The sequence below is a fragment of the Otolemur garnettii genome, unplaced genomic scaffold (assembly GCF_000181295.1).
Source record: "Otolemur garnettii isolate 467f Iridium unplaced genomic scaffold, OtoGar3 scaffold00065, whole genome shotgun sequence".
Classification (NCBI taxonomy): Eukaryota; Metazoa; Chordata; class Mammalia; order Primates; family Galagidae; genus Otolemur; species Otolemur garnettii.
In genome coordinates, this window is record NW_003852460.1 from 5086712 (window position 1) to 5109432 (window position 22721).

Genomic DNA, 22721 nt, shown 5'->3' on the forward strand with positions numbered 1-22721 from the left:
AGGTCAGAAAGAGTGTCCAGTAGGACAGGTCAGAAAAAGAGTGTCCAGTAGTACAGGTCAGAAAGAGACTGTCCAGTAGTACAGGTCAGAAAGAGTGTCCAGTAGTACAGGTCAGAAAGAGAGGGTCCGGTAGTACAGGTCAGAAAGCGTGTCCAGTAGTACAGGTCAGAAAGAGAGTGTCCAGTAGGACAGGTCAGAGTTTCCGGTAGGACAGGTCAGAAAGAGTTTCCGGTAGGACAGGTCAGAAAGAGTGTCCGGCAGTACAGGTCAGGAAGAGAGTGTCCGGCAGTACAGGTCAGAAAGAGAGTGTCAAGGGTCTCGAATGATAGTTGGGAAGTGGTGTTATCGTACAATCCTAAAAGCAGTAGTTGCTCCATGATTTTCTTGTGTGGGGTTTTTTTTCTTTTTCTAAGACATCTAATATGCAATGTGCTAGATGTCTTAGGAATGTTTTACTTTAGTGCTACTAATATCATCAATGAATGACACTGTATTAATGTCTCAGCCGCTGCTGTAGGGAAGCATTACCCTTTTGTCAAATTTAGTTGAAATCAACTTCTCAGTGAAACATTGCTAAAATATAGTACCCTAGAACTGTGGGACCAGGACTGGTCCATTTCCTGTTAGGAACCAGGTCACAGAGGATCACTGTCTGAGTTCTGCTTCCCGTCCCCACAGCACCCCCACCCACCCCAGTTCCTAAAATATTGTCTTGCACAAAACCAGTCACTTGTGCCAAAAGGTTCTAGTCCAAGGCCTATTGGGAACCAAGCAGGGCCCAGACAGTAGGAGGTGAGGGGCAGGAGAGTGAACAAAGCTTCATCTGTATTCACAGGCGCTCCCACCACTGGTATTGCCGCCTGAGCCCTGTTACTGTCAAATACCCATATCCCTGCCCTGTAATCAATGGAAAAAGTGTCTTCCATGAAACTGGTCCCTGTTGCCACAAAGGCTGGGGAGGCTTCCTTTAAACAAAAATGCACTTTCCTTCCAGCTGTGGGAAGTGGGTTTCTGAATGCTAAGACATCTCACCCTCTAAAGCTACAGTCTTGGAGACATACCCATGGGTTACGCCAGTGCAGAGGAATCCTGCCAGCTAATGCCCTCATCAATAGATCATCCTCTTCTGAACGCCAGTGACTTCTCACTCTCCATAAAAACCTCTCAAAAAACATACTCATGGATTGAAACAGATCCTCTGTTGGATCCTCTTTATTCCCAAATCAGATGTTTCACTAATGAAAACCACAGGCTAATGGCTAAAATGGTGATGATGAGGTCATCCTTGTACAGAATTCCACAGATTGTTCTTTATAATGATAGGAACATTCTATCACCGTCGTAGTCTACGTTTTAAAAAGTATTATTTAATACTGCCGGGCTGAAGGAATAGGAACACGCCTGATTATTTCCTCTCATTTTGTTAAGGAAACAGGTTTGCACTATTTGTTTAGATTTAGATATGAGCAAATTTTGTCTTTGTGAGAAGGCTCTAGCGTAAAAAGAAGTTGGGAGATAGGGGTAGGGTCAAATACGCATTTTGGAACTAATTCTGGCCAAATTTTAGAAAGGCAGTAAGTCCTTCATTAGAGCCTTTCCTCAAAGACCCTTTGGGAACAAACTTCCTTCTGCTGTCCCTGTGCTTTGAATGATTGTTCTTGAAACCACAAGGGGGTATTGGCCTAGGTCCAGTTGTTCATTGCATGAAGATCCAATTATTGAAATAACCATGGTTGCCAAGGAAGAATGGAAGTCTTTTAATACAAAAACACCTTGTCGGGAGAACAGAAGAATTGTCTCTAATCTGGCTCCTTAATGGAGGTCATCGGCCTTTAAAGGAGGGGGCAGGTGCCTTGGGGTACGTCTGCTGTAGCTAACAAGGGACCATGTGCATTGAGCAGGTTGTGGGACGTGGTGAATCTTGGCCCCAGGATTCTGCCAGGGGTCCTTCCAAATCTCAGGTCCTTTGTCCGGCAGAAAATCTACCACTTCAGGGAAATAAGGCAGAAGGTCAAGTTAGCAGTTAGTTAAGGGAGAGGATTTTTTTAAAAAATTATTTGTATATATATATATATATGTATGTGTATATATATGTCACTGAAATTTGTGCATAGAGCCAGTTACTCTAATAAAACTGATTTTCTAAGGAATAATCCATCTTGCCTTTAAGAATTAAGGAATCATTATTTCCAGTAGAGCTTCTAAGTTAATTTGACAGTCCTGTCAGTCTGTGTTATATGACTTTCATAGACACCAGGATAAATAAATAAACAACAAAATATTCCATTGCATTAGCCTGTGATCCTGTATATCACATTCTGCCGTGTACAAATACCCACTGTTTTGTCCAAATTTTTGACAGAAAAATAAAGATACACATTATGCATGAGTAGTATAGTGAGAATGAGTAGTATTAATTCTGTATCTAATAAATCTTTTAAATTCGTTTATGTGTCACATGAAATTTCTTATACCATAATATGTCAAAAAATGAATGCTAAAATTCCTTTTTAATATAAGAAATAAGTTGGTAAATATAAACAAGTAAAAAATTTGAATTAAAATGAAAGATTTTTTTTTTTTCCTGAAAATTTGAGCCAAGAATGTGGGTGTGTATTATACATGGCAGAAGACAGAAGGTGTGAAATTAGAAATTCCATCCGGGCTATTGAAGTATTGAAATGTCCACACACTGTTGTTACTTTGGGACCTGTGGAATAGGAGCCCCTGCTTTAAATTAACAGAGAACTTCAGGTTCTCTGCAATCCTGCATTCTTTCTGGGAGGCAGGGAATACGGGTTTCAATCTGTGTTCCTGGAACCTTAGCAGGTACAAGGTCACTTAGATGAGCTGGGCGGGGTGCGTGAAGGGCCTTTGGGTTGTTTCCACATCTTTGTGATGTAAATTGGACTGCTATAAACATTCCAGTGCAAACGTCCTTGTGTTGAAGTGACTTTTTTTCTTCTAGGTAGATACCTAGTAATGGGATTGCAGGATCAAATGGAAGTCTGCGTTGTTTATTTAATTCTTTGAGGACTCTGCATACTTCTTTCCTTAGAGACTGTACGAGTTTGTAGACCCCCAGCAGGGCAGGGGTGTTCCCTTCTCTCTGCACACACCAGCATCTGTTGCTTTGGGACCTGGTGATGTGGGCTGTTCTCACTGGGAGCAATTCTCTTCTCGAAGGAGCTGGTGGCCCCATCCCCAGCTTTCCTTGTCTCTATCAGGGTTTTAAGCCCTTAGGGCTTTCCTTGAAGACAAAGGTGCAAACAAATTCATGGACACCTGGAGCCTGCCCCCAACTGTTCCTAGTCCTGCCACACCCTGGTCCGGCTTCCTCCTCCCTGTCTCCTCCTGGCTCTTTCTCTCGTCTCCCAACACAGTAATCTTAGTCCCACTTTAGGAGCTTTTCAGGGCCGGTTCCTTCTGTTAGGAAACCCCCCTGCTCTTCTTTGCCTGCATTTGATCTTTCCCTTGTATGGTACCCGGGTGAGGTCTCCCTGGACCACCAGATCAGAAGTTCCTGTGTTCACCCCACCCCCTGATTGAGAGTCCTTGCAGACCTGCTGTCTTTCCTCTCTGTTACTTATTTCTCATAGTCTGGCTCTCCTGTTATAATGGAGCCCCTGGGAGCAGGGATCTGGGCTGCCTTACCCACCACCGTGGAGTAGCCATTCCATATGAGTGAGGAATGTTCAGGAAATCCCCGACAATTTCCCCCCTTGTCCCTAAAATACCCTCCCTTAGATGGGACCATAATTCCTTCCTTCCCCCGGATTTTCTCATAGTGGAGTTCACAGTGGCTCTCCTCCTCCTCATAGTACAGGGTCCTCTGTAACCTCAGCAGAGAACAGGTCTGGCTTCCTTTCCATCCTGCTCCCAAGCCAAGGTCACCCTGAAGAAGGCTCTTCCTCCCTCCCTTTTCCTCTGCCTACTGGCAAGTAATAAATGTCAGTGAAAAGAATAAATTTACTGTGTAGACGGTTTCTACAGAGGTGTTGGGGAGCGGAATCATCTTTTCCTGAGCATTCAAGAATGTAGTAAACCTTGTCCACATGCAGAGAAATGCTTTTAAAATTCCCCCATGGCCTCGTGGAAGGCGCTGATTCCCTGTGTGTTTCTTCTTACATTAGTTCCAAAGCAGCTGAGTCGATGGCCACTGATGACTTGCTTCTTGCAGTTGCTGATTTGACATCTCCCCTCATGCAGTAATGACACAGCTTTCAAAGAACGACAGATACTTTTATTGGGGGAATAAAAAACAGCGAGAAACTCTGATAGTTTATTATTAACGCAAGGTAGTTACGTCTGGGTTTGATCTTCAGACGTTGGCAAACATTTTCATCAGCTTCCCAAGAGTTGTCAGAGCTGCTCCTTCTTGCCAATGTCATTCTTTAGCCCTTCCAGAGGCATCTCCTAGTGTCTTCCCCTTTGAAAGACATCGTTTCCTCAGTTATGGGTGAGCTAATGCAGTGTCATGCCACACTGACTTTATAACATGTCAGGTCATAACATGTGTAACATGACTTTATAACAGGTGTAGGCACTGGGGTAAAGCAGATGGGGTCTCTGCCCTCTCATAGCTTCTGTTCTACTTGTGGAGTAGAGACATAAAGAGAACACATCAGTGTAATGTACAGTAAGGGGACTCTTGAAGGACGGGAGAGGCCGGTAGTCCAAGCTGGGATGCAGAGAACACTCTGCGAGGTGACTGTTTGCAGGCTGATGTGTTGAACTATTCAGTGAGGAGGACAGGTGGGAAACATATGCTACACAGGTGTGAGATGCTTTTGGTCAGCAAAAGAGCGGCTCAGCACTTACAAAAATAAAAATGTAGGCAAGGGATGTGGGTGATGAGGCTGGTGAGGATGAGAGGATTAGGAGGTGGAGCCTTGGGGCCATGAACAGACACCAAGCTCTGCCTGTGTGTGAGGAAGGGCCATGGGCAGGTGTTCAGCCCAGGTGCGGTGTGGACAGATTCAGGGGCCCTTCTAGCTGGGGTATTCCCTGAAAGGATGGACATCTACAGGCTGTGCTCAAACACCAAGCAGCCGATGGCAGTGCTATGAAACTGCTGTAGAGGAAGGAAGGAGAGCATGGGGTCAGGACCTGCTTTGGTGGTAAAATGGGCATCAGCTGTTGACTGATGGGAGAAGGGAGACAGCTCGTGGAATTGTGTTTTCACAGTAGTGGTGATTGACATCAGGCACGCTGGGTGTTGTGGCATCATTCAGATGGGAAGATGTGAGTTCATTTCTGGACTATGGGTCGGGAGTACTCTACATCTGACATGCTACATCCAAGTTAACGTCTCCAACAGGAATGAGATAGATAGATACTTGAGATGCATGGATGGATGGATGGATGGATGGATAGCTAGATAGACAGACAGACAGACAGATAGATGATAGGTGAACTGTTGGTCAGGTGTGATGGCTTACACCTACAATCCCAAGGCTTTGGCAGGCTGAGTCAGGAGAATTGCTTGAACCCAGGAGTTTAATCTGGGAAACATAGTGAGGCCCCAAGTCTACAAAAGATAAACTCATTAGCTGGGTGGCTAAGCACTTGTAGTTCCAGCTATTTGGGAGGCTGAGGCAGCAGGATCGCTTGAGGCCAGTAGTTTGAGGTTGCTGTGAACTGTGATCACACCTCTTCACTCTAGCCTGGAAAGTGTATCTCCTTTTTAGGACGGACAATTGTATGTATAAATGTTTATAGGCTGAAGGGAAAGGGGAGATGTATTGAAGACGGAAGAAAAAGAGAGAAAAACTGATAAAGCCAAATCAGGGAGGAGAATGGGATGGTCGATTCCAAGAGCACCAAGCGGGGAAAGTGACTCAGAATAGAAGGACGTTTTATTCACATATTCATCAGACAGATAGGTATCAGATGCCTACTCTCAGTAAGGCTCTGTAATAGAGATTGAGGATTCTCTTGGAGAGGACTCTTGCAAAGATTACAGTGAAGAATTGTAGCATTGACACTTGGAAGGGAGAGACACACATTAGTAAGTTGATATGAGATTGCTGAGTAACCATGCATGAGATGGAGGCCTTCAAGCCCCAGCATCGAGAACAGCCAAGCCATTGACCTGAATGGTCCAAATTCAAATCCCAGCCCTGCGTCTTGTTATTTTTGTAGCCTTGGTGAGTTAGGTAAGGTTTCAGTGTGTCAGTGTGCTCATGCTTAGAATTAGAATCACAGGATTGTTGTCACAGCCCTCTGGCTCTTCCCATGACAGTGAAGAAGTCAGCACAGGGAAAGTGCCCTGAAACCATGCCTGGCAAGCCACAGGTGTTTCTGTTATTCACTAGAGCTTGAGATTTATGAGGGTACCTAAGTTGTTTTATTCACAACTATATTTCCAGAACCAAGAATGGTTCTTGTTTTAAGAAATAATTTCTAACTGACTACATGGACAAAAAAAGCACTTGGGTTTGAAAGGTAGATGGTTTAAGTCGATGAGGAGGGTGGAGAGCATGATTGCTTTGGCAAGTCCGTGGTCTTGGTAATTGATTGGATGTCGGGTGGGAGGGAATGGAAGACAGCAGTGATGCCTCGTGTTTGGGCTTGGGTGGTCGAGTGGACAGAGGTACCCTTTAGGGGTTAGGACTCCCAGGCAGAGACCACTGTTTGCTTGGCTTGAGGGGAGGGTCTGAGATCACTCAGCCTAAAGAGAGAAGAGACTCAAGGGCCACGTCTTCAGGGTCTTTAACGCAAAGAGTGAAATGGAAGATGATGAAACCTAGCAAAGGGAAAATGGAGGAAGCCATTGGGAAGGTGGGAAGAAACCAAGACAGAAGAGACGGTTCTGGGACAGGCAAGGTAGGTCAGAAAGAATGTTGCTGCAAAGCCAAGTCAGACAGCAGCTCACAGAGGGCCTTGTGCTGAACACGTACAGGGTGCTAAGAAGTATATTTTTAGTGGAGAGAGAGGCAGGGGACTGGTGTATTGAAGGGTTGTTAAAGCTGAGACAGCTGTCAAATCCTGTTGAGGAATTTGGCTATGAGAAACGCGGGCGGAAAGGGGACATTTGTCCTGGGGGAAGATGGGAACATACTGGATTCTCCTGAGTATGCTTTAATGCAGAGGTGATTAAGATACAAGGGATAACTGAGAAGATTAGAAATCTGAGAAGATCATAAGAAATGAAATCCAAAACTTACAAGGAGGATTGGTTTTTGCAAGGAGGAGGGACGTTCTCTAGGCAGGGGGGAAGACGGGGAGCAGATGCCGGCAGGTGTGAACGAACATTGGTGGCTGGACATTTAAGGTGTGCCCAGAAGGAGCCTTCTGTTTTCTCTCTGTAGAAAGAAGCAGAGTTAATGCTGAATGGGAAGTGGGTTTCTCTTCTGAGGGTCTAAGGATAAGCTGTGAGGTGAGACTCTGGTGGAGAAAATTTGGGGAATAGAATGTACCGGGCAGAGGAAACATCCTGCTAAAGGGGACAGACCAGAAGAGGCTGGGAAGAGGAATTTGTAACCAAGTCATCTGGACGGTTGTTTGGTTTTGTTTTTTTAACCCACAGTGATACTCTTCTTGATTAATTCATTATTTCCTTCATTCAAGAAATACACTGAGCATCGTGTATTTGGAAGGCATTACGTTGCGGACTTCAGTTGACTCAACAGTAAATCAGGTCGACTGTTCTGAAGGACTGCTTTGCTATTTGTCCCTTTGAGATGAAGAGACACACATAGAATGGGGTGTCATACATCCCCCAAACCCCAACTGGAAAGTTACCCTGGAAATTGAGAGTAGTAAAATATTACCTGCAGTGGTTGTCTTAGAAGGCTCAGTGAAATCAGAAGGGCATTTTGCCCAAACTTCCAAGAAGCTGTAGAAGTGATGTGGGTGTGGGGCAAAATCCTGCGAAAGCCAATGTCAGGGGCAGTGGAAGTTTCTAGACTGTCAGGAAGGATGAGCTGTTGAATGAGACAGTCCTATGAGACTCAGATCAACCAAGAAGCAACATCAGAAAGTGGACCACAGCAGGACATGAGCAGCTTCATACTCCAGGATGAGATAGGTAGTTTTGGTTTTCATTCTTGCAGAAGATATTAAGAAGGAGCTGAATTAAGTAAAAGCAAAGAAATTTTCAATAGATTTGGCTGTGGCATTTCCTCCCAACACTGAAGGATTTAACACATGGGTTATTATTACAAGTACAACCATAGGAAACAAATAAATCAATCCCTCCCAGCAACACTGACTGAAACTTGCACAGGTGAATCAGAAAGGATGCTCTCAACAGTGTTTCTTGGAAGTGAAATAATGGACCAGAACATGGTGGTCTCTAAACTTTCGTAGGGACCCACATGTTATGCAGTAAGGTCAGAAAGTATAGCAGGTATGTGCAAAGTATAGCATGTAGGCCCAATGCAAACCGGCATTTGACTTTGTAAATAAAGTTTTATGGAAATGCACCCACGGCCATTTGTGGGCTTCTTATTCCTGGGTGGTTCGCGGCTACAATGGCCCAGTTGAGTTGCTGAGAAAGCCACCCAGAAATTTCAGAGAAAGCCTGAAATAAGTACTTTCTGGGACTTTAGAGAAAAAGTTTGCCAACCTCTGACTTAGACGACTTAGCCGTTGGGCTAATTACGTAAGTAGTTACTGGCTAATGTCCCAACTGTGTCAGTTACTTGTCAATTTGTTCTTCCAGTCTTTGTCCCTCATTTTAGAATTGACATCGGGAGATCTTTGTTCCTTATATTTGCCCGGATAACACGTGGGTAACAGGTTGACAGAGCCCGCAAAAGTCCTATTACATCTCTCACATGCATCTTGTGGGTTTCCTTCTCCTCTCCCAGGGGAGTGTAAAATGGAGCATCTTGGGTGAGAAAACACTTAGTGTGAATTCCACTCATCACGAGCTTCAGTGTGATTCACCTCAATTCCGGGAACCAGTGCTATCCCGGCTGGGGAAGAATGAAAAATAGAATCTTTGATAAAAGTCTGCGCAGATGAAGCCTCAGAGTGAGGAGCATATGCTCTTGCCATTGAAAGTGACTTGACCTGCTGAGTAGTAGCGTGCGGGAGGACAAAAATAGAAGCTGGGTCTGGAAACAGCTGTTCCTAACCAGAGCCTGGGAGTAAGTTGTGGGAGAATCTTCTCTCGCTCGGCCTGCCTGCAGACGTGGGTAACTCAGCCGTCATCCTTTGGCGACTGGGACGCTGCCGCCGCTGCGTGCCATGGGGATTTCCAAGTGTTGATCTGAGGATCTCTCAACCAGATTTTAAGCTTAGAGCGTGCTTTTTTCTCTGCTCATAAATTCTTGGAAAAAGAAATAATCCACATTCCTTAACCTGTTTTTCTTTTTTATTCCCGACACACATACAACCATTTTTTAACTTTTGTAAGCTTATTTCTCCTTTGCACCCCAACTCAAAGCCAGTCGACACAGGGCAGTTTTTCCCAGGTGGAAGACAGTGCTTGTGATTTTCCTCGGCACTCTTGAGCTGTCCTTTGAGATGCTCAGTGTCTGCAAGGCAGGATCCCTATTTTTGTGTGCCCTGTGGGATCCTGTCCGCTCCACAGTAAGAGTTACCAGTGGGTATACGTGGTCACTACGAAAGTTGTCAGTGTTAAGGTTCAACGTTTCCCACTTCAGGAACACTGTCAGCACCGTGCTTTCTGATTCATCCGTGCGAGTTTCAACGTGCTCAGCTTACCTGAGTCGCTGGGAGGGCTTCATTGATTTCCATCCACACGAATCTCCTGTGTCTTTTGCGTATGTTGAAACTATCCCACATTTCTGAGCTGTCCTTGGGGAGAGGGAGTTTGTGTAGGGCACAGTCCCTGCTCATATATCTTGGTGTCCATTTCTGGGATGTTGAGTGTCAGCAGAGCCGGTGTTTTGTGGGGTAGATTCTGGAACAACAGGTCAATATCAGAGCAACAGACACTCAAATGCAGGCCTCCAAGGTCAGGGAATTCAAGTCCCATTTCTACTTCCTACCAGCTGAGGCAGGCAAAATACACATCCCTCCAGCTCTCAGTGTCCAATCTGTGGAACCCTGGGGCTATGGGAATGTTGCCTTATGTGGCGAAAGGGACTTTGAAGATGTGATTTTGAGATGAGGAGGTCATGCTGCCTTTTCTAAGAGGGTCCTTACAGGGGAAAGAGGAGATTAGAGAAACAGGGATTGGAATCACAGAGAGAGACCAGAAGTTGCCTCTTGCTGACCATGAGGGCAGAGAAGGGCTCCCCAAGCCAAGGAAGCTGGCAGCCTCGAGAACGGTGATTTTCTAGCAGTGTAGAAATTATACACTATGTAAACTTTGCCCAAGTTGTCTTCACTGTGCAAAGGGGGGTGTACGTCACAGACTGACGGTGAGGATGAGACTGAACAAAACCCGGTGTTCTTCAGCCATTTTTGTCTAACAGCACACTTGGCCCTGTAGTTAAACTTCCCTGGCACACTTAAATTATCTTGATCCAAAAAAAAGTACAAAAAAGAATGTATTTTCTGTGCTTGGAACTTCTTTTGAAAATTAATTAATGATCTTTAAAATTTTCAGGGCACAGCAGTTGAAAAATCACGGTTGTAGATAGAGGCTGCCAGCCTCCCTGGCTTGGGACACCCTTCTCTGTCCCCAGAGTCAGCCGCAGGCATCTTCCACCCTCTCTGTGTGACTCTGATCCCTGCTTCCCTGACCCTCTTTCCCTGTAAGGACCTTCTCAGACAAGGCAGCATACCTCAAAACCACATCTTCAAAGTCTTTTGCCATATAAGGCAACATTGCCATATCCCCGGTTCTGAGGATTTGGACCCTGACACTTGGTGGGACGCTTCTTTTACCTGCCTCCACGGGCAGGAAGCAGAAATGGGGCTTGAATTCCCTGACCCCAGAGGCCTGCACTTGAGCGTCTGTTGCTCTGATATCCTCGTCTCTTCTGATTACAGAGTCGGCGTTAGTTTTTGTCAAGCATAAAATGCTGACCGTGCCCTGTGTGGGGGTGACGGTATCGTGTATTGAACTTTTACTCTGGCACCGCGTGTACTTGCTCACAGAATACTCACTGCATGCCTGTGATTAGGGCACTGAGCTCCTGTCCCGTGTGGACTCGGGGACGGTACATCCAGGGGAGTGTTGAACAGCCTGACGTTTCCCTGCTGACTGATTCTCTCCTGATATTTTAGGAGGCAAAGCCAACAACTGGGAAGGAGGTATCCGGGTTCCAGGCATCTTCCGGTGGCCCGGCGTGATTCCGGCTGGACAGAAGACAGATGCGATGACTAGCAACATGGACATCTTTCCCACGGTGGTCAGACTGGCTGGGTCCCCAGACCCTGAGAACAGGTACAGATTGGAGGTGGCCGGTATAGTCTAGCTGTAGTTTCACAGGCCGAGGTGGCTTCATCAGGGCACGCCACCTGCGGCAGGGCTTGGCAGGGCACATGAGCGGGTTGGCACCATCCTGTTGTCCTGGAGGGAAAGAAACTCAGAGGCGCTGAGCATTTCTGTGGACAGGAAAGGACATGGGTGGCGTTTAGCTGGGCCTTCCTCTTTCACTCTCTGCTGCTGCTGTCACTCTCCGTCTGCCTGTCCCCATCATGGGCTGGATATCGTGCAGCTGGGTGATTGCCCCCTGGGTCTCTCACATCCTCTTTGGCTCTCCCTCCACTGCAGAGAAAGGCATCTAATCCCCAGCTCAGGGCCCTGTTCCCAGCACATCTCCAGGAGCAAGATCTCAATGAAGTGCCTTTCCTGCACATCTAAATACAGCTTCACCTGACACTGCCAATGGGTCCTCCTTCAGTGTTATTACCAACCTGAAGAGTTTGAAGGGACACTTGCTGATTAATTGTTTTCATTAGTTTGGTGGCAGGCCAGGCTAATGTCATCCAGGCGGCTGCAAATCTTATTTAAATGCAGCTGCCATGAGGAGGAGAAGAAAGGAGAAAGCAAATTAAACACAACAGCTCCCCAAAGCAGGGCGCAGTTAGGGCCCCCACCGCCCGTGCTTTGCCAGCCTGTGTCTCCACTGTTGGCGACACACTCAGGGGCACAGGCAGGTGAGGGACGCAGTGGTGACCTTCAGGCCTTCTCAGCCTCTGTGTTCTCCAGACTCTTTGTGCATTCGCCCGGGACTGAGGGTTCTGACCATCCTTCATGTGTGCTGGCTGTGTCAATCAATGCTTATCATATTAGCAATTAAAGCAGAATTTAAAAAAAAAAAAACACAGAAGCACCCCAAGCACACGATTTCATTGTCCAATACAGTGACGGTGTCATTCACCCGCCGGAGGTGACTGTGCAGTCCTAAGAAAGTGACAGTGAGAAAGACAGAGAATCCCTCCCTGTTACTGTGGAAATAACCTGTCCCCCGACCTCTCCCTGTTACTGTGGAAATAACCTGCCCTCCGACCTCTCCCTGTTACTGTGGAAATAACCTGCCCTCCGACCTCTCCCTGTTACTATGGAAATAATCTGCCCCCCGACCTCTCCCTGTTACTGTGGAAATAATCTGCCCCCCGACCTCTCCCTGTTACTGTGGAAATAATCTGCCCCTACCCCAGACCTCTCTCCCTGTTACTGTGGAAATAACCTGCCCCCCGACCTCTCCCTGTTGTTGTGGAAATAATCTGCCCCCCGACCTCTCCCTGTTACTGTGGAAATAATCTGCCCCCCACCCCAGACCTCTTGACACGGTCTCGGGTTTCTGAGGGTCTCTGGACCACTGAGACCAGAAGGTGCTATGGGCGAGGGCGGACGTTCTAGAGCTGTGCCGATTGGGTCCACATCCTTGTCTCCAGAACCTTCTTGGGCCTTCAATTCCTTGTTTGGAAAGTGGGTTCAGTAATAGCACCAGCTTTATAGGGTTGATTTGAGGATAAAACTTCCCCACACATATAGAGCAAAATAAAGAACTCTTGGGTATTGGCTGTGTCCATCCTTCCTGCCCTGCTGTGGGAGTGGTAAGATGTTGTAACCTCAGTTCTTTCCTCTTCCACATTTCACATCCATTCAAGGTCATAAAGTCATAAACTCTGAAGGCAGAGGTGACTTTTAAGGATCCACTCCAGTTAAACCATTCTTTTTTGCACTCTGAAAAACTATTCTTTTTCACACCAGAAAACCTGGTTTCGGTAACTCAGAGAAGATCTTGTCTAACATAAAGGCACAACCCTCGTTCCCTGTTCCATCTCCTTGGCCCATGTTTTCAACTTCGGAGTAAACTTAGTAAGTCCTCAACTAGCTAAAACAGTGTGTTCAGGCAATGTCCTTCAGTCCACTTTGCTCTCATGGCCCATAATATTAAGAGCCTCATGGCTCTTCATTTTTGCGCATCTTGGAATGATTTTCCACACATTTGGGCAAAGTTCAAAGGCAAAAAAGAGAATCCCCACAGGGAGGGCTTTGCTGCGCACCCCCTTCCTATTCCAGCCCGAGGCTGGCAGGTGAATCTGTGTTTCTCCTGCATGGTGGTTGAAAGACACAGCCTCCCTCTAAGGGGGTCCCAAGTGTCGTGGGGGGAACGCGTGTCATCAGTACAGTGAACTCACGGTGTTGAAGAGGCCCCTCTGAGGCGGCTCCTTTCACGCATCTCAGTGGTGCCAGCTGACCTTCGTCAGCCTTGGGAGTGGGTTCCGTCTCTTGTGTGGATCTGAGGGCCTGGGACAGCCACACTGTGATGTGCCGCCATCATCCTGCAGAGGGCACGTCCAAGGACTTGTGCTGATAAACTCGTCACAAAATAGCTTATGTAAAGCACATTACCAACCAAGTCTGCAACATTGTAGTGTATTTGTCCGGGAGGCTTTGAAGCAGTGGTGTTGCCGCCGTTGTAGAATGATGTTTAATTCTCTATACAGGGGTTCTCACCTGGGGCTGACTGTTCCCTAAGATGCCGTTTATCAATGCCTGGGTAAATTTTTTATTATCTTGGCTCAGGATGCTACTGGCATCCTTAGAGGCCAAGATGTTGCTATGCCCAGGACAGCCCCGTACACCATGAGCGATCTGGCCCAAGACAGCCCCGTACAACCATGAGTGATCTGGCCCACACATCAGCAGGGCTGAGGCTGAGAAATCCTGCCCTGAAGTTTGTTAGGATGGAAAATCCCATCCAGACTTCTCACTACCAACATCTGGATATTACCTTCACGTCTCCATCATCTATAAATTTGAGGCACAGACATCTACCCTTTAGAAAACAGCCTCAGCTTCTTGTGACTAAGGTTGGTGGAAGTCAGCGCCCTCGGTCTCCCACTAAAGCAATATTAAATTTGCGTTTCTCAGGAGAAGACGCCCACTCGGAGGGTTGGCCCCACGCTGTTTGAGGAGCACTTAACAAGGTGCCTTCACTTCTCTCTGTACGCTTTGAGTGCAGAAGAGAATTTCTGTCCCACAGGCTTCCCTCTGCAGGCATTGTGTCTGGTAGGAGCCGCTCCTGGCTGATCAAAGCTTGGTGGGAGATCAGAAGCCCTGAGATCCAGGGTTTCTACTTAAGTACAGAGAGCGGGTGGACAGGTGCACAGGAGAGATGTTAGCTTTGTGGCATCATCTGAGAAGAGCCCTCTAATGCAGCCCTACTGTGTGGCTCCCCAGATTTCTCCACGCGGGGAAGTGTTCCTCTGTGCACACATCTGGCCCTCATTTGCATTCCCTGCCACAACTTATCAAAAGAATTCTCAGTGGTCATCACTCCAGGCAGATTCAGAAAAATCATTCCCCCCATGTCTCCAAGTAAGCTGATTGTGGAATGAGTGGATGGCAGCCGTTTTTGTATGTGTTAAAAAAGCAGGTGACGCAGGCTTTATAAAAGAGGAATCTGATCGACTGTATTAGCTTATTAAAACGAACGGCCTTCTGTGGGTCTCATCTTTGAAAGCAGGTGCAACACGGTCAAGACCATGACCTTGATAGAAATTTGCCACAAGCCATAGGCAGGGAAGGGTTTTGGGAAACGTAAATTGTCACCACAGGCCGTTTGGCTTCAGGCAAGGGACAGGGACACTGGTGTCCTGCACTGTCACCTTTTAGAGAGGACACATCTCAGTCTTCTCTGTTCCATACTTAAAATGAAATCAAATTTGATTCTTTCTCTAAGTTAGGAAAAGAAATTAATGTTTAGCAGAGCTTATTATTATTATTTTTACCTGAGGATAAGGAAGGCATTGAGTTCATGTCTCCCAGTAAAGTGTGTGGACTCAGAGCTGAGTCACCAGACAAGGTCTCTTCCCCAGAGCGGTTCAGATGGCCGAGTCAGGCGGCTCTGCCCACTCCACATGCGTTTTGCAGCATAAAAGGTTCATAATTGCAGCTTTGTTCATGCAGCCACTCATAACAGATCAGCCCTCCTGTTCAACTGTGGCGGACGGAGGGTTTCATGTTTACAAATGTACACATTTTTCTAAGTTGCGAGATGTCTTTGCAGATACTGAGAATTCCCTTTGGTTTATTATAGATAGATGTGCTGTAGCCTAGAAACGTGCCCCTAGTGATCATGTTCTCCACTGAAATCACCTTGTTTGGAATAACACACAGTCAGCTCATCAACATTCTGCCCCAAGGTGGTCCCCAAGACCTCCCTTTTGGTGCCCCCCAAACCTCTTCCTTCCCCTGTGATCCTCCAATCATTCCCAGAGTTGCCAAAGGGCAGGTGGAAAGGACATTCCCAGGGGAGAGATGAGGATGTGCAAAGGCTGAACACAAGAGAGAGCTCAGCACCTCCAGGCAGGAATCCGGCCACAGCATCCCAAGAAGTTTTCCAAGACATGCTACCTGTCATTGCGTGACACTTGTCTCCATGTTGGGGCACTGTGGACCTAAAATTCTGAAACGAAGACCCCGGAGAAACAGATTGTTAGGACCAGTATTGTCCTTGTCTCTGGAGCCCTAGGGGAATAACCCCACCTTCCAACTTAAGGACACACCCAAACGAGCACCTTTTTTTTTTTTTTCCACCAAGAGTCACGAGGACAATACTGAAAAACTGAGCCAATTCTGTGTCGTTGGATGTCTACAGAAACTTGCTATAAAAACTTGAATTCCTTTGCAGGAAAAGACCCATCAGACTATTTCCACACAAAAACAGCAGTGCTTTCTGTGACTTTGAAAGTGGATTGGGCCATGTCCCCCAAATCATGGCATTAGCAAAAACACTTTTGTCTCAGCATCAGCGACAGCAGGTGGTCTTCTCCATGCTTCAAGTGATGGCCGTGGTTGACTGTGAATCCCACAAGTGGCATAAAACAATCCCAAGTATTTTGATAGCTTAGACATCCCTTAAAAGTTCAGCTCTACACGGTCACTTTCCCTTTTTTATTGCAGAAGTGAGTCTGTCTTTGACAGGCCGTATTTCTGCAGCCCTGTTAAGCGGTGGCTCTCCACAGCACAGTGATTTATGTAGGCCTCTAGGAAAGAGCGTGTTAGGTGTGGGATATTTTTAAAAAAATGAATCTATCTCCACTTTTGAAGAAAAAGAAGTTTGCAGAATAGATTCTGTTCCTCTCCTCAAAAACAGGAAAAAAAAAATGTCTTGCTTTTAAGTAAGAAAAACAATTAATGAGCCTTGGCATCTTGGTACGAATCCTTCCTCCTTACCATGACCAACTTCAGTTGTCAAATACTCATCTGAACTCAGCAGTTTCATCTCCCACATTCTCAAATCAGTTGTTAAGTTTTGTCGGAAAATGAAAAAAAAAAAAAAAACCAACCCAGTCACGAAACTAAGGTAGAGATTGTGTCCCCAAAGTGGAAGATTCATGTTGCTTTTGCGGGGGTCGCAGAAAGACTGTGTGTCCAGCTCGGGTGGGCGTGGCGGAGGATGGAAAAGCCACTAACTCTTGTCTGTAACGTCCAGACCATTGTTCAGCTGGGGGCTTTTCATGGTGGGAGTCTCACACCTGCCCACCTGCCCTCTCCCCTCTTCTTTTCTGTCAACCTGACCCAGGATCTCACATTAGAAAGGCCTGAGCTTTTCTTGAAAGGGATTTGAAAAGAGGGATGTACAATGCCTGCCCTTTGAGGATGGAAGCAGAATTTGAGGGAACACGTCTGCTGTGTCTGAACGGAACAGTCTGCACCAAGCTTCTTCCTCTTCTGTGCGTGGTTAACAGGCGCACAGGCTTGGGAACCGAGCCCAGCCTGTCTTTTGTTCTTATTTTTAACTTATGATAATAGAATATTTTCAGTCCTTAGACTTCCGCAGAGCACATGATTTAATAACGAGGGTTGAGGCCAGAGAAGCGCTAAGCAACAAGGCTATAATTACATTACTGGTTTTTAGCGACACCGAAATAAACCACAGGAAAAAGCTCAGGGGACGCGAGACCTCTCAAGCACGCTTCCCCAAATTACAGAGCCACGCTAGACTTCCAGACTCTGAACGCTTCCTAACGACAGAGGACAGGACGCAGGGGTTAATTCAATCAGAGAAAGAGAACCCGCCAGTTAAACACTCTGGCTCTTCCAAAATAGTTCTCTGCCCTTTGTTTGGATGGCAGCAGCCTAATGGTGTCAATGACTTCAATTTCTCAAGTGGCTGTTAATTTATGTTTAACTCAAAACACCATGTTAGGCTTTCTCCCTCCATTGAAACTTCAGAAAGGCTTATTTTGCTCAGCCCCAGTGCTACGTCCATTGTTTGCAATTTGAAAATCCCTCTTCTTGGTCTAGTTTGATAGACACCCCAGTAGTAGAGGAGATACATTTTCATTTGGGAATAATCCATTCTCTTGCTATTTAATAATGCCACCATAATTGTATACAAATCTGTTTATTCTCTCGGAGAAATACGCTTTCACTGAAGGCTCTCCAAACCAAGTTGCCCTGGGGCCCATACAGTGGAACCTCCACAGCTGACCCCTTCCCTACACTGACCTCTTTGCTACACTGACCACCTCCTTAGGTTGACCTTTCATAAACTGGACATGTACCACATGCACATATCATACAGCAGGCCTGTGTTTACCTGTTACAGTCCCTGCGTGGTCAACTTACGGACGTTCTACTGTAGTCCGTCTTTTTTTAAAACTGTAATTTGAAGGGTACCCTTATTTTCAACAGATCTATATTTCATGAATAAAGCTCTTCCTTTGATCAAACAAGGAAAATTCCAGTTTTGGAGAAGTGATGAGGGGAAGAATTCAGAGTGGAAGATGGTGTGGGTTGCAACCCTGTCAGCTCTCACGCTGGTCCCAGGACCTCGGATGAGCTTCCTAAGCATTCTGTGCCTCTGTTTTGTCCTCTGTGCGGTAGGGATGGAAGCAGTCCCAGGTCATGCTGCCCTTTACAGGTTTGATGAGACGATGCGTGCACAGAGCTGGGGCAAGGGGCTGCCCACAGCTCCCAGCTGGGGTTAGCGTTCTTCATGTGGCTCTGTGGGACTGTGTGGTTTGTCACAAGGGCATTTCAGAAGTCAGGGCGTCTCCGTCCAAAGGTAAGGTGGCTGATGCCCGGCTGGTTTATCTCACACAGGATCATTGATGGGTACGATCTGATGCCCCTGCTCCAGGGGGAAACCCAGAGCTCCGAGCACGAGTTCCTCTTCCACTACTGCAACGCCTACTTGAACGCCGTGCGCTGGCAGCCTCCCAACAGTGAGTAAACAGACCTTGTCACACTTGCCATGCCTCGTGCCGCCTGTGCCACACGGATAGACGGCATCGGAAGGCAGCTTCCTGCTGCAGAGGCTTCATCCTTTCTTCTGCCCTCTTCCTCCTCTCCATGTCTCTGCGGCCATCTGCCTGTCCAGGGAGGAGATCACCGGGCTGTGTCATTCTCCCTCCTGGACACCTCTCCCCCAGGAGACGCAGCCCCCTCTTCTGCGGCCCCACCCTCGCTTGCCTTCTTTTCTGGCCTTTGCTTCTCACCCTGAGTTTCCCCCACATAGCTCCTGTGTCCCGCCTGTGCCTTGCTACGCCCCACCTTTGCAAGTTCCTCTTCCTGGAAGGACTTCGTGTCCCTTCCTCCCCGGAGGTCACGCATCCATGTCCCCAAAACCCTCCTTGAAAGGCCCCCTCCTTGAAAGGCCCCCTCCCTGCCTGTGCTCCAAGCACGTTCATCAGCCTCTAGCTTTGTGCTCAATGCTGGCAAATGGATGAGTGAATGAATGAATGAAGGGCATTAGAAGATTTTCCTGATTTTCCTTTTCCCAGCCTCAAACGTGGTACGTCGTGACTCACTGAAAATATGTTTTGTTACTCATCATGTATATTTACTAGGTTTAGGTATTTAAAGCAAAGTTAAAATACTCCCCTGCCGTCACAGTGCCAAACCGGGGCTCTTTAAAGCCACACTTTAGCAGAGCTAATCTGGGTTTTCTGATACCCATTTTACAGTGCTATTTCCATCTAGCACAAAGAGACAAAGGAAACCAAGTCATAATCCCAAGTATGGTTATGGATTTCGGGCTTTTTTCCCCTGAATCCTTGGACAGCACTTTGGGTTTCTGCTCCGAGGCACGGGACTGCCCAGGGCATGCTGGCTTTTCTTGGCTCCTTAGGAAACTCAGGGTGATTCTCCTGCTGTGCTTCCGTGACTCTCTCCCACCTTCCTCACCTGGACCACCTACCAGAGACTGACTGTTACACATTCACTGCCACATGACTTCATTTAGCTTACACTAGTTTTGAGCTCAGGGCCTCATGAAGCATATATAACTCACTCTTCTCTTGACCTAATCAAACACTGTGGCCCCAAGGATAAAAAAAAAAAATTTTTTTTTTTTTTTTAGCATGGCATTCACTGGGTTAAAAAGAAGTCTCTACATTATTTTTTGTTTGTTTGTTTTTTATTTAGACGGCCCAGGCAGGGTTCTAACCCACCAGCCCCAGAGCATGTGGCCAGCTCCCTGACCACTGAGCTTTGGGTGCACAGCCCCTCTTCATTATTTTTAAAGTGGAAAATTATAGCCCTTCCATTTGCCACAGAAATCATACCAGGTTGAATCTCTCTAATTTCTGCTTCACATCTGGGCAATTTCCTGGTGATATGTTTAAAAGATAAAAAAAAAAAAAAAAGCTTGGAATTCTAGACCTGAAAATATCTTATGTAAATAAAATGGACCCTCCATAGGTGCCCACCTCCTACAGTGACCACCTCCTTAAGTTGACCTAGTTTTTTAGACAGACATGCACCACATGTACGCATCACTACAGCAGGCCTGGTTCCTCATGGTGAGCACCTCCGTGTGTTGACCGGTTTGTTACAGTCCTTTGGGTGGTCACCTTAAAAAGGTCGTACTGTATGTCATCAGGGTGGCCACACATCCTATCCCTGTCTTTCGTTAGACCCGTTACAGCACTGGGGGCTGAGCCCTCTAATAATGAGAGAGGTCCACTTTTCTCAGTTTCTTTTCATATGGAACCCGTGAGGATGTAAACATCATAGTTGCCGTGACACCTGGTTGTTCAGAGAAGGGTGGTATCACATCCCGGACCTTGCCAAATTGCCTTTGCAGACAGCCAAACCCCTACGGAGAACAGGCAGAAGAGAGAGACATGTTGGCTCAGAGGCTGGAGGAACATGTTCTGTGGAGGAGGGAAGGCAGGGAGGGACAGGGAGAGGCAGAAAATAGGAGCAAGTGAGAAAAACAAGACCCAGTTTCTGACAGGCGACTAGCCCTGAGATAAAATTTGCTTCTTCGACAGACACGAGGAACGTTTTCTCTTTGCTCAGTTCCTTAAGCTCTTCTGCTTGAAACCAGCACCAAAAAAGGAGAAATCACAGTTTCTCAAGGTAGAACCATTCATCAAGCTGAAGGGTCTAAAAACACCAGGGATTTTATGAATCGTTTATGATTCACTTCTCGGAGTGTATGTGAAACTCAGTAGCCATGCTTTCTCTGTCTCGACTTCCATGCACGGCTTGGGGGTTAGTTATTTACTATTTTATCTACTCACTGTTTTCTGCAGATATTTATTGATCACTCACTATGGAGAATGAACATACAGCAGGGGCATCTGTCAGGGATAAAAACAGATGAAGCTTTCAGCCCAAGAGTTACTTATTACATCTCAGAGCCTGATGCACTAGGGGAGCTGACTGATGCAGCCAGGCACAGAGAAAGTGGGATTCTTCTTTAGTACGTCCCTCCCATGCCCTGAGAAAGACGTCCTAGTGGAGAGAGAGTGCTCAGAGCATCTCAGATCTGCTCTGGCAGGAGATGGTCAGTAATCACTGTACAAGACCAAACCCTTGCCATAGATCTTAGGGGTAAGAGGGTTGCCACCTGACCTCAGAATTCTTTATTAGAAAAGGAAAGAGAAATTTAGGGTCAGGGTTTATTACCAGACTGTACACAGCTCCTGGTCATGCAGTAATCTTGCCAGCTGGATGTTAAACCGTCCTCAGTTCTAATTCAGCCATGCTGGGAGTGTTTACACCACAGCAATTGGCAAACACAGCAAATCCAGGCTTGATTTCTCCTTCAGAGAGCTACATCCTCAGCAGTTCATCAATGGCAGTAAACTAAAGCTGATTGGAAATGTTTTTAACATGCAATTATCATTTGTCTTGATTATTTAGAGGCCTAAATGTTACAATTTCAAGCTCATTAAATACTTACCTTTAAAAACTTAAAGCTAGGATTCTGTTTTCACTCTTGAAAAGCATGAAACCCTTTTAACTTTTATATACAAAGTCTTCTCTATAATTTAGTTGTCTCGGCAAAGTGAATGACAAAATTTAATTATATTCTGATATCATTATTCCTATTATATTTAAAGAACTCATGAAAGCATTATTATAACAAGGATAACTTTTCTGGCATTAAAATGGGAATTTTGAGTTAAAATTTACTATTCAACGTGTATGAAAAATTTTGGCCTTGACGTTTGACATATGAATTAGTGTTATTAAAAATTCAAAACAATGACAACTTAATTTTATGGGCAAAATTCATCTTAGAAGGTAGATAGATTCTTGGCATCAGGATTTTCAGGCCAAGAAAAACATTTTCAATGTAATCTTTGAAGTAAATTCTCACATTAATGGGGAGGGAGACCAGCTGGTTCTACCAAAATCCATGGAATAGCTGTAAGCATGTTCTGGGAAGCAAGGCAAGATCATACCCAGTTATTAGTACCTTAGAGCATTTTCTACAAACATGCGTGGACTCTTGACATCTCCAAGGGGAAAAAGAAGAGTCACATTTATTTGAAATGTCATGCTTTTGTGAGGAAGCAAGCTCTCCGGGAAGCTGCGGAAATTAGTTCAGAGGCACAGGGCACTGACACCATTCTTCCTCCTGGACAAGAATGTAGCCATTCTCATGTTGAACCAGCGGGATGTCAAAAATCCTATTCCACTTCAATTCAAGTTTGCTGGAAACTGTTTTTTCCCCCTATGATTAAAAAAAAAACATTAAAACCCTTTAAAAATTATAACACTAGGAACATTTGAATTATTCTCTTCTAGCTATTTTGAGATGTACAATCAATTAATGTTAACTGGATGCCCAATGATCAGAACAAACTAATGATCTTGACTGGATTATATGAACATATCAAATTATCACATGCACCCCCAAAATATTTCTATCCAATGGATTTCAGTAAAAAAAAATTACAACAAAAAGCAATAGGAGGCCTAGTGCAATAATAGCTCATGCCTGTAATGTTAACACTCTGGGAGGCCAAGGCAGGTGGATTGCCTGAGCTCCCAGGTTTGAGACCAGCATGAGCCAGAGCGAGACCCCATCTCTGAAAATAGCTGGGTGTTGTGTTGTGGCGAGCACCTGTAGTCCCAGCTACTTGGGAGG

At 46.1% G+C, this 22721-nt stretch overlaps 1 protein-coding gene across 1 annotated transcript in view; it reads left to right on the top strand.

The window, feature by feature from the left end:
* The window catches only part of STS (steroid sulfatase), a 103422-nt gene that overhangs the window by 73919 nt on the left and 6782 nt on the right, over positions 1-22721 (top strand). Inside the window, exons 8-9 of the mRNA XM_012807170.2 lie at positions 11152-11311; positions 18437-18558. Of these exons, the coding sequence (XP_012662624.1) occupies positions 11152-11311; positions 18437-18558 (282 nt within the window). The remainder of the gene's footprint in view (positions 1-11151; positions 11312-18436; positions 18559-22721) is intronic.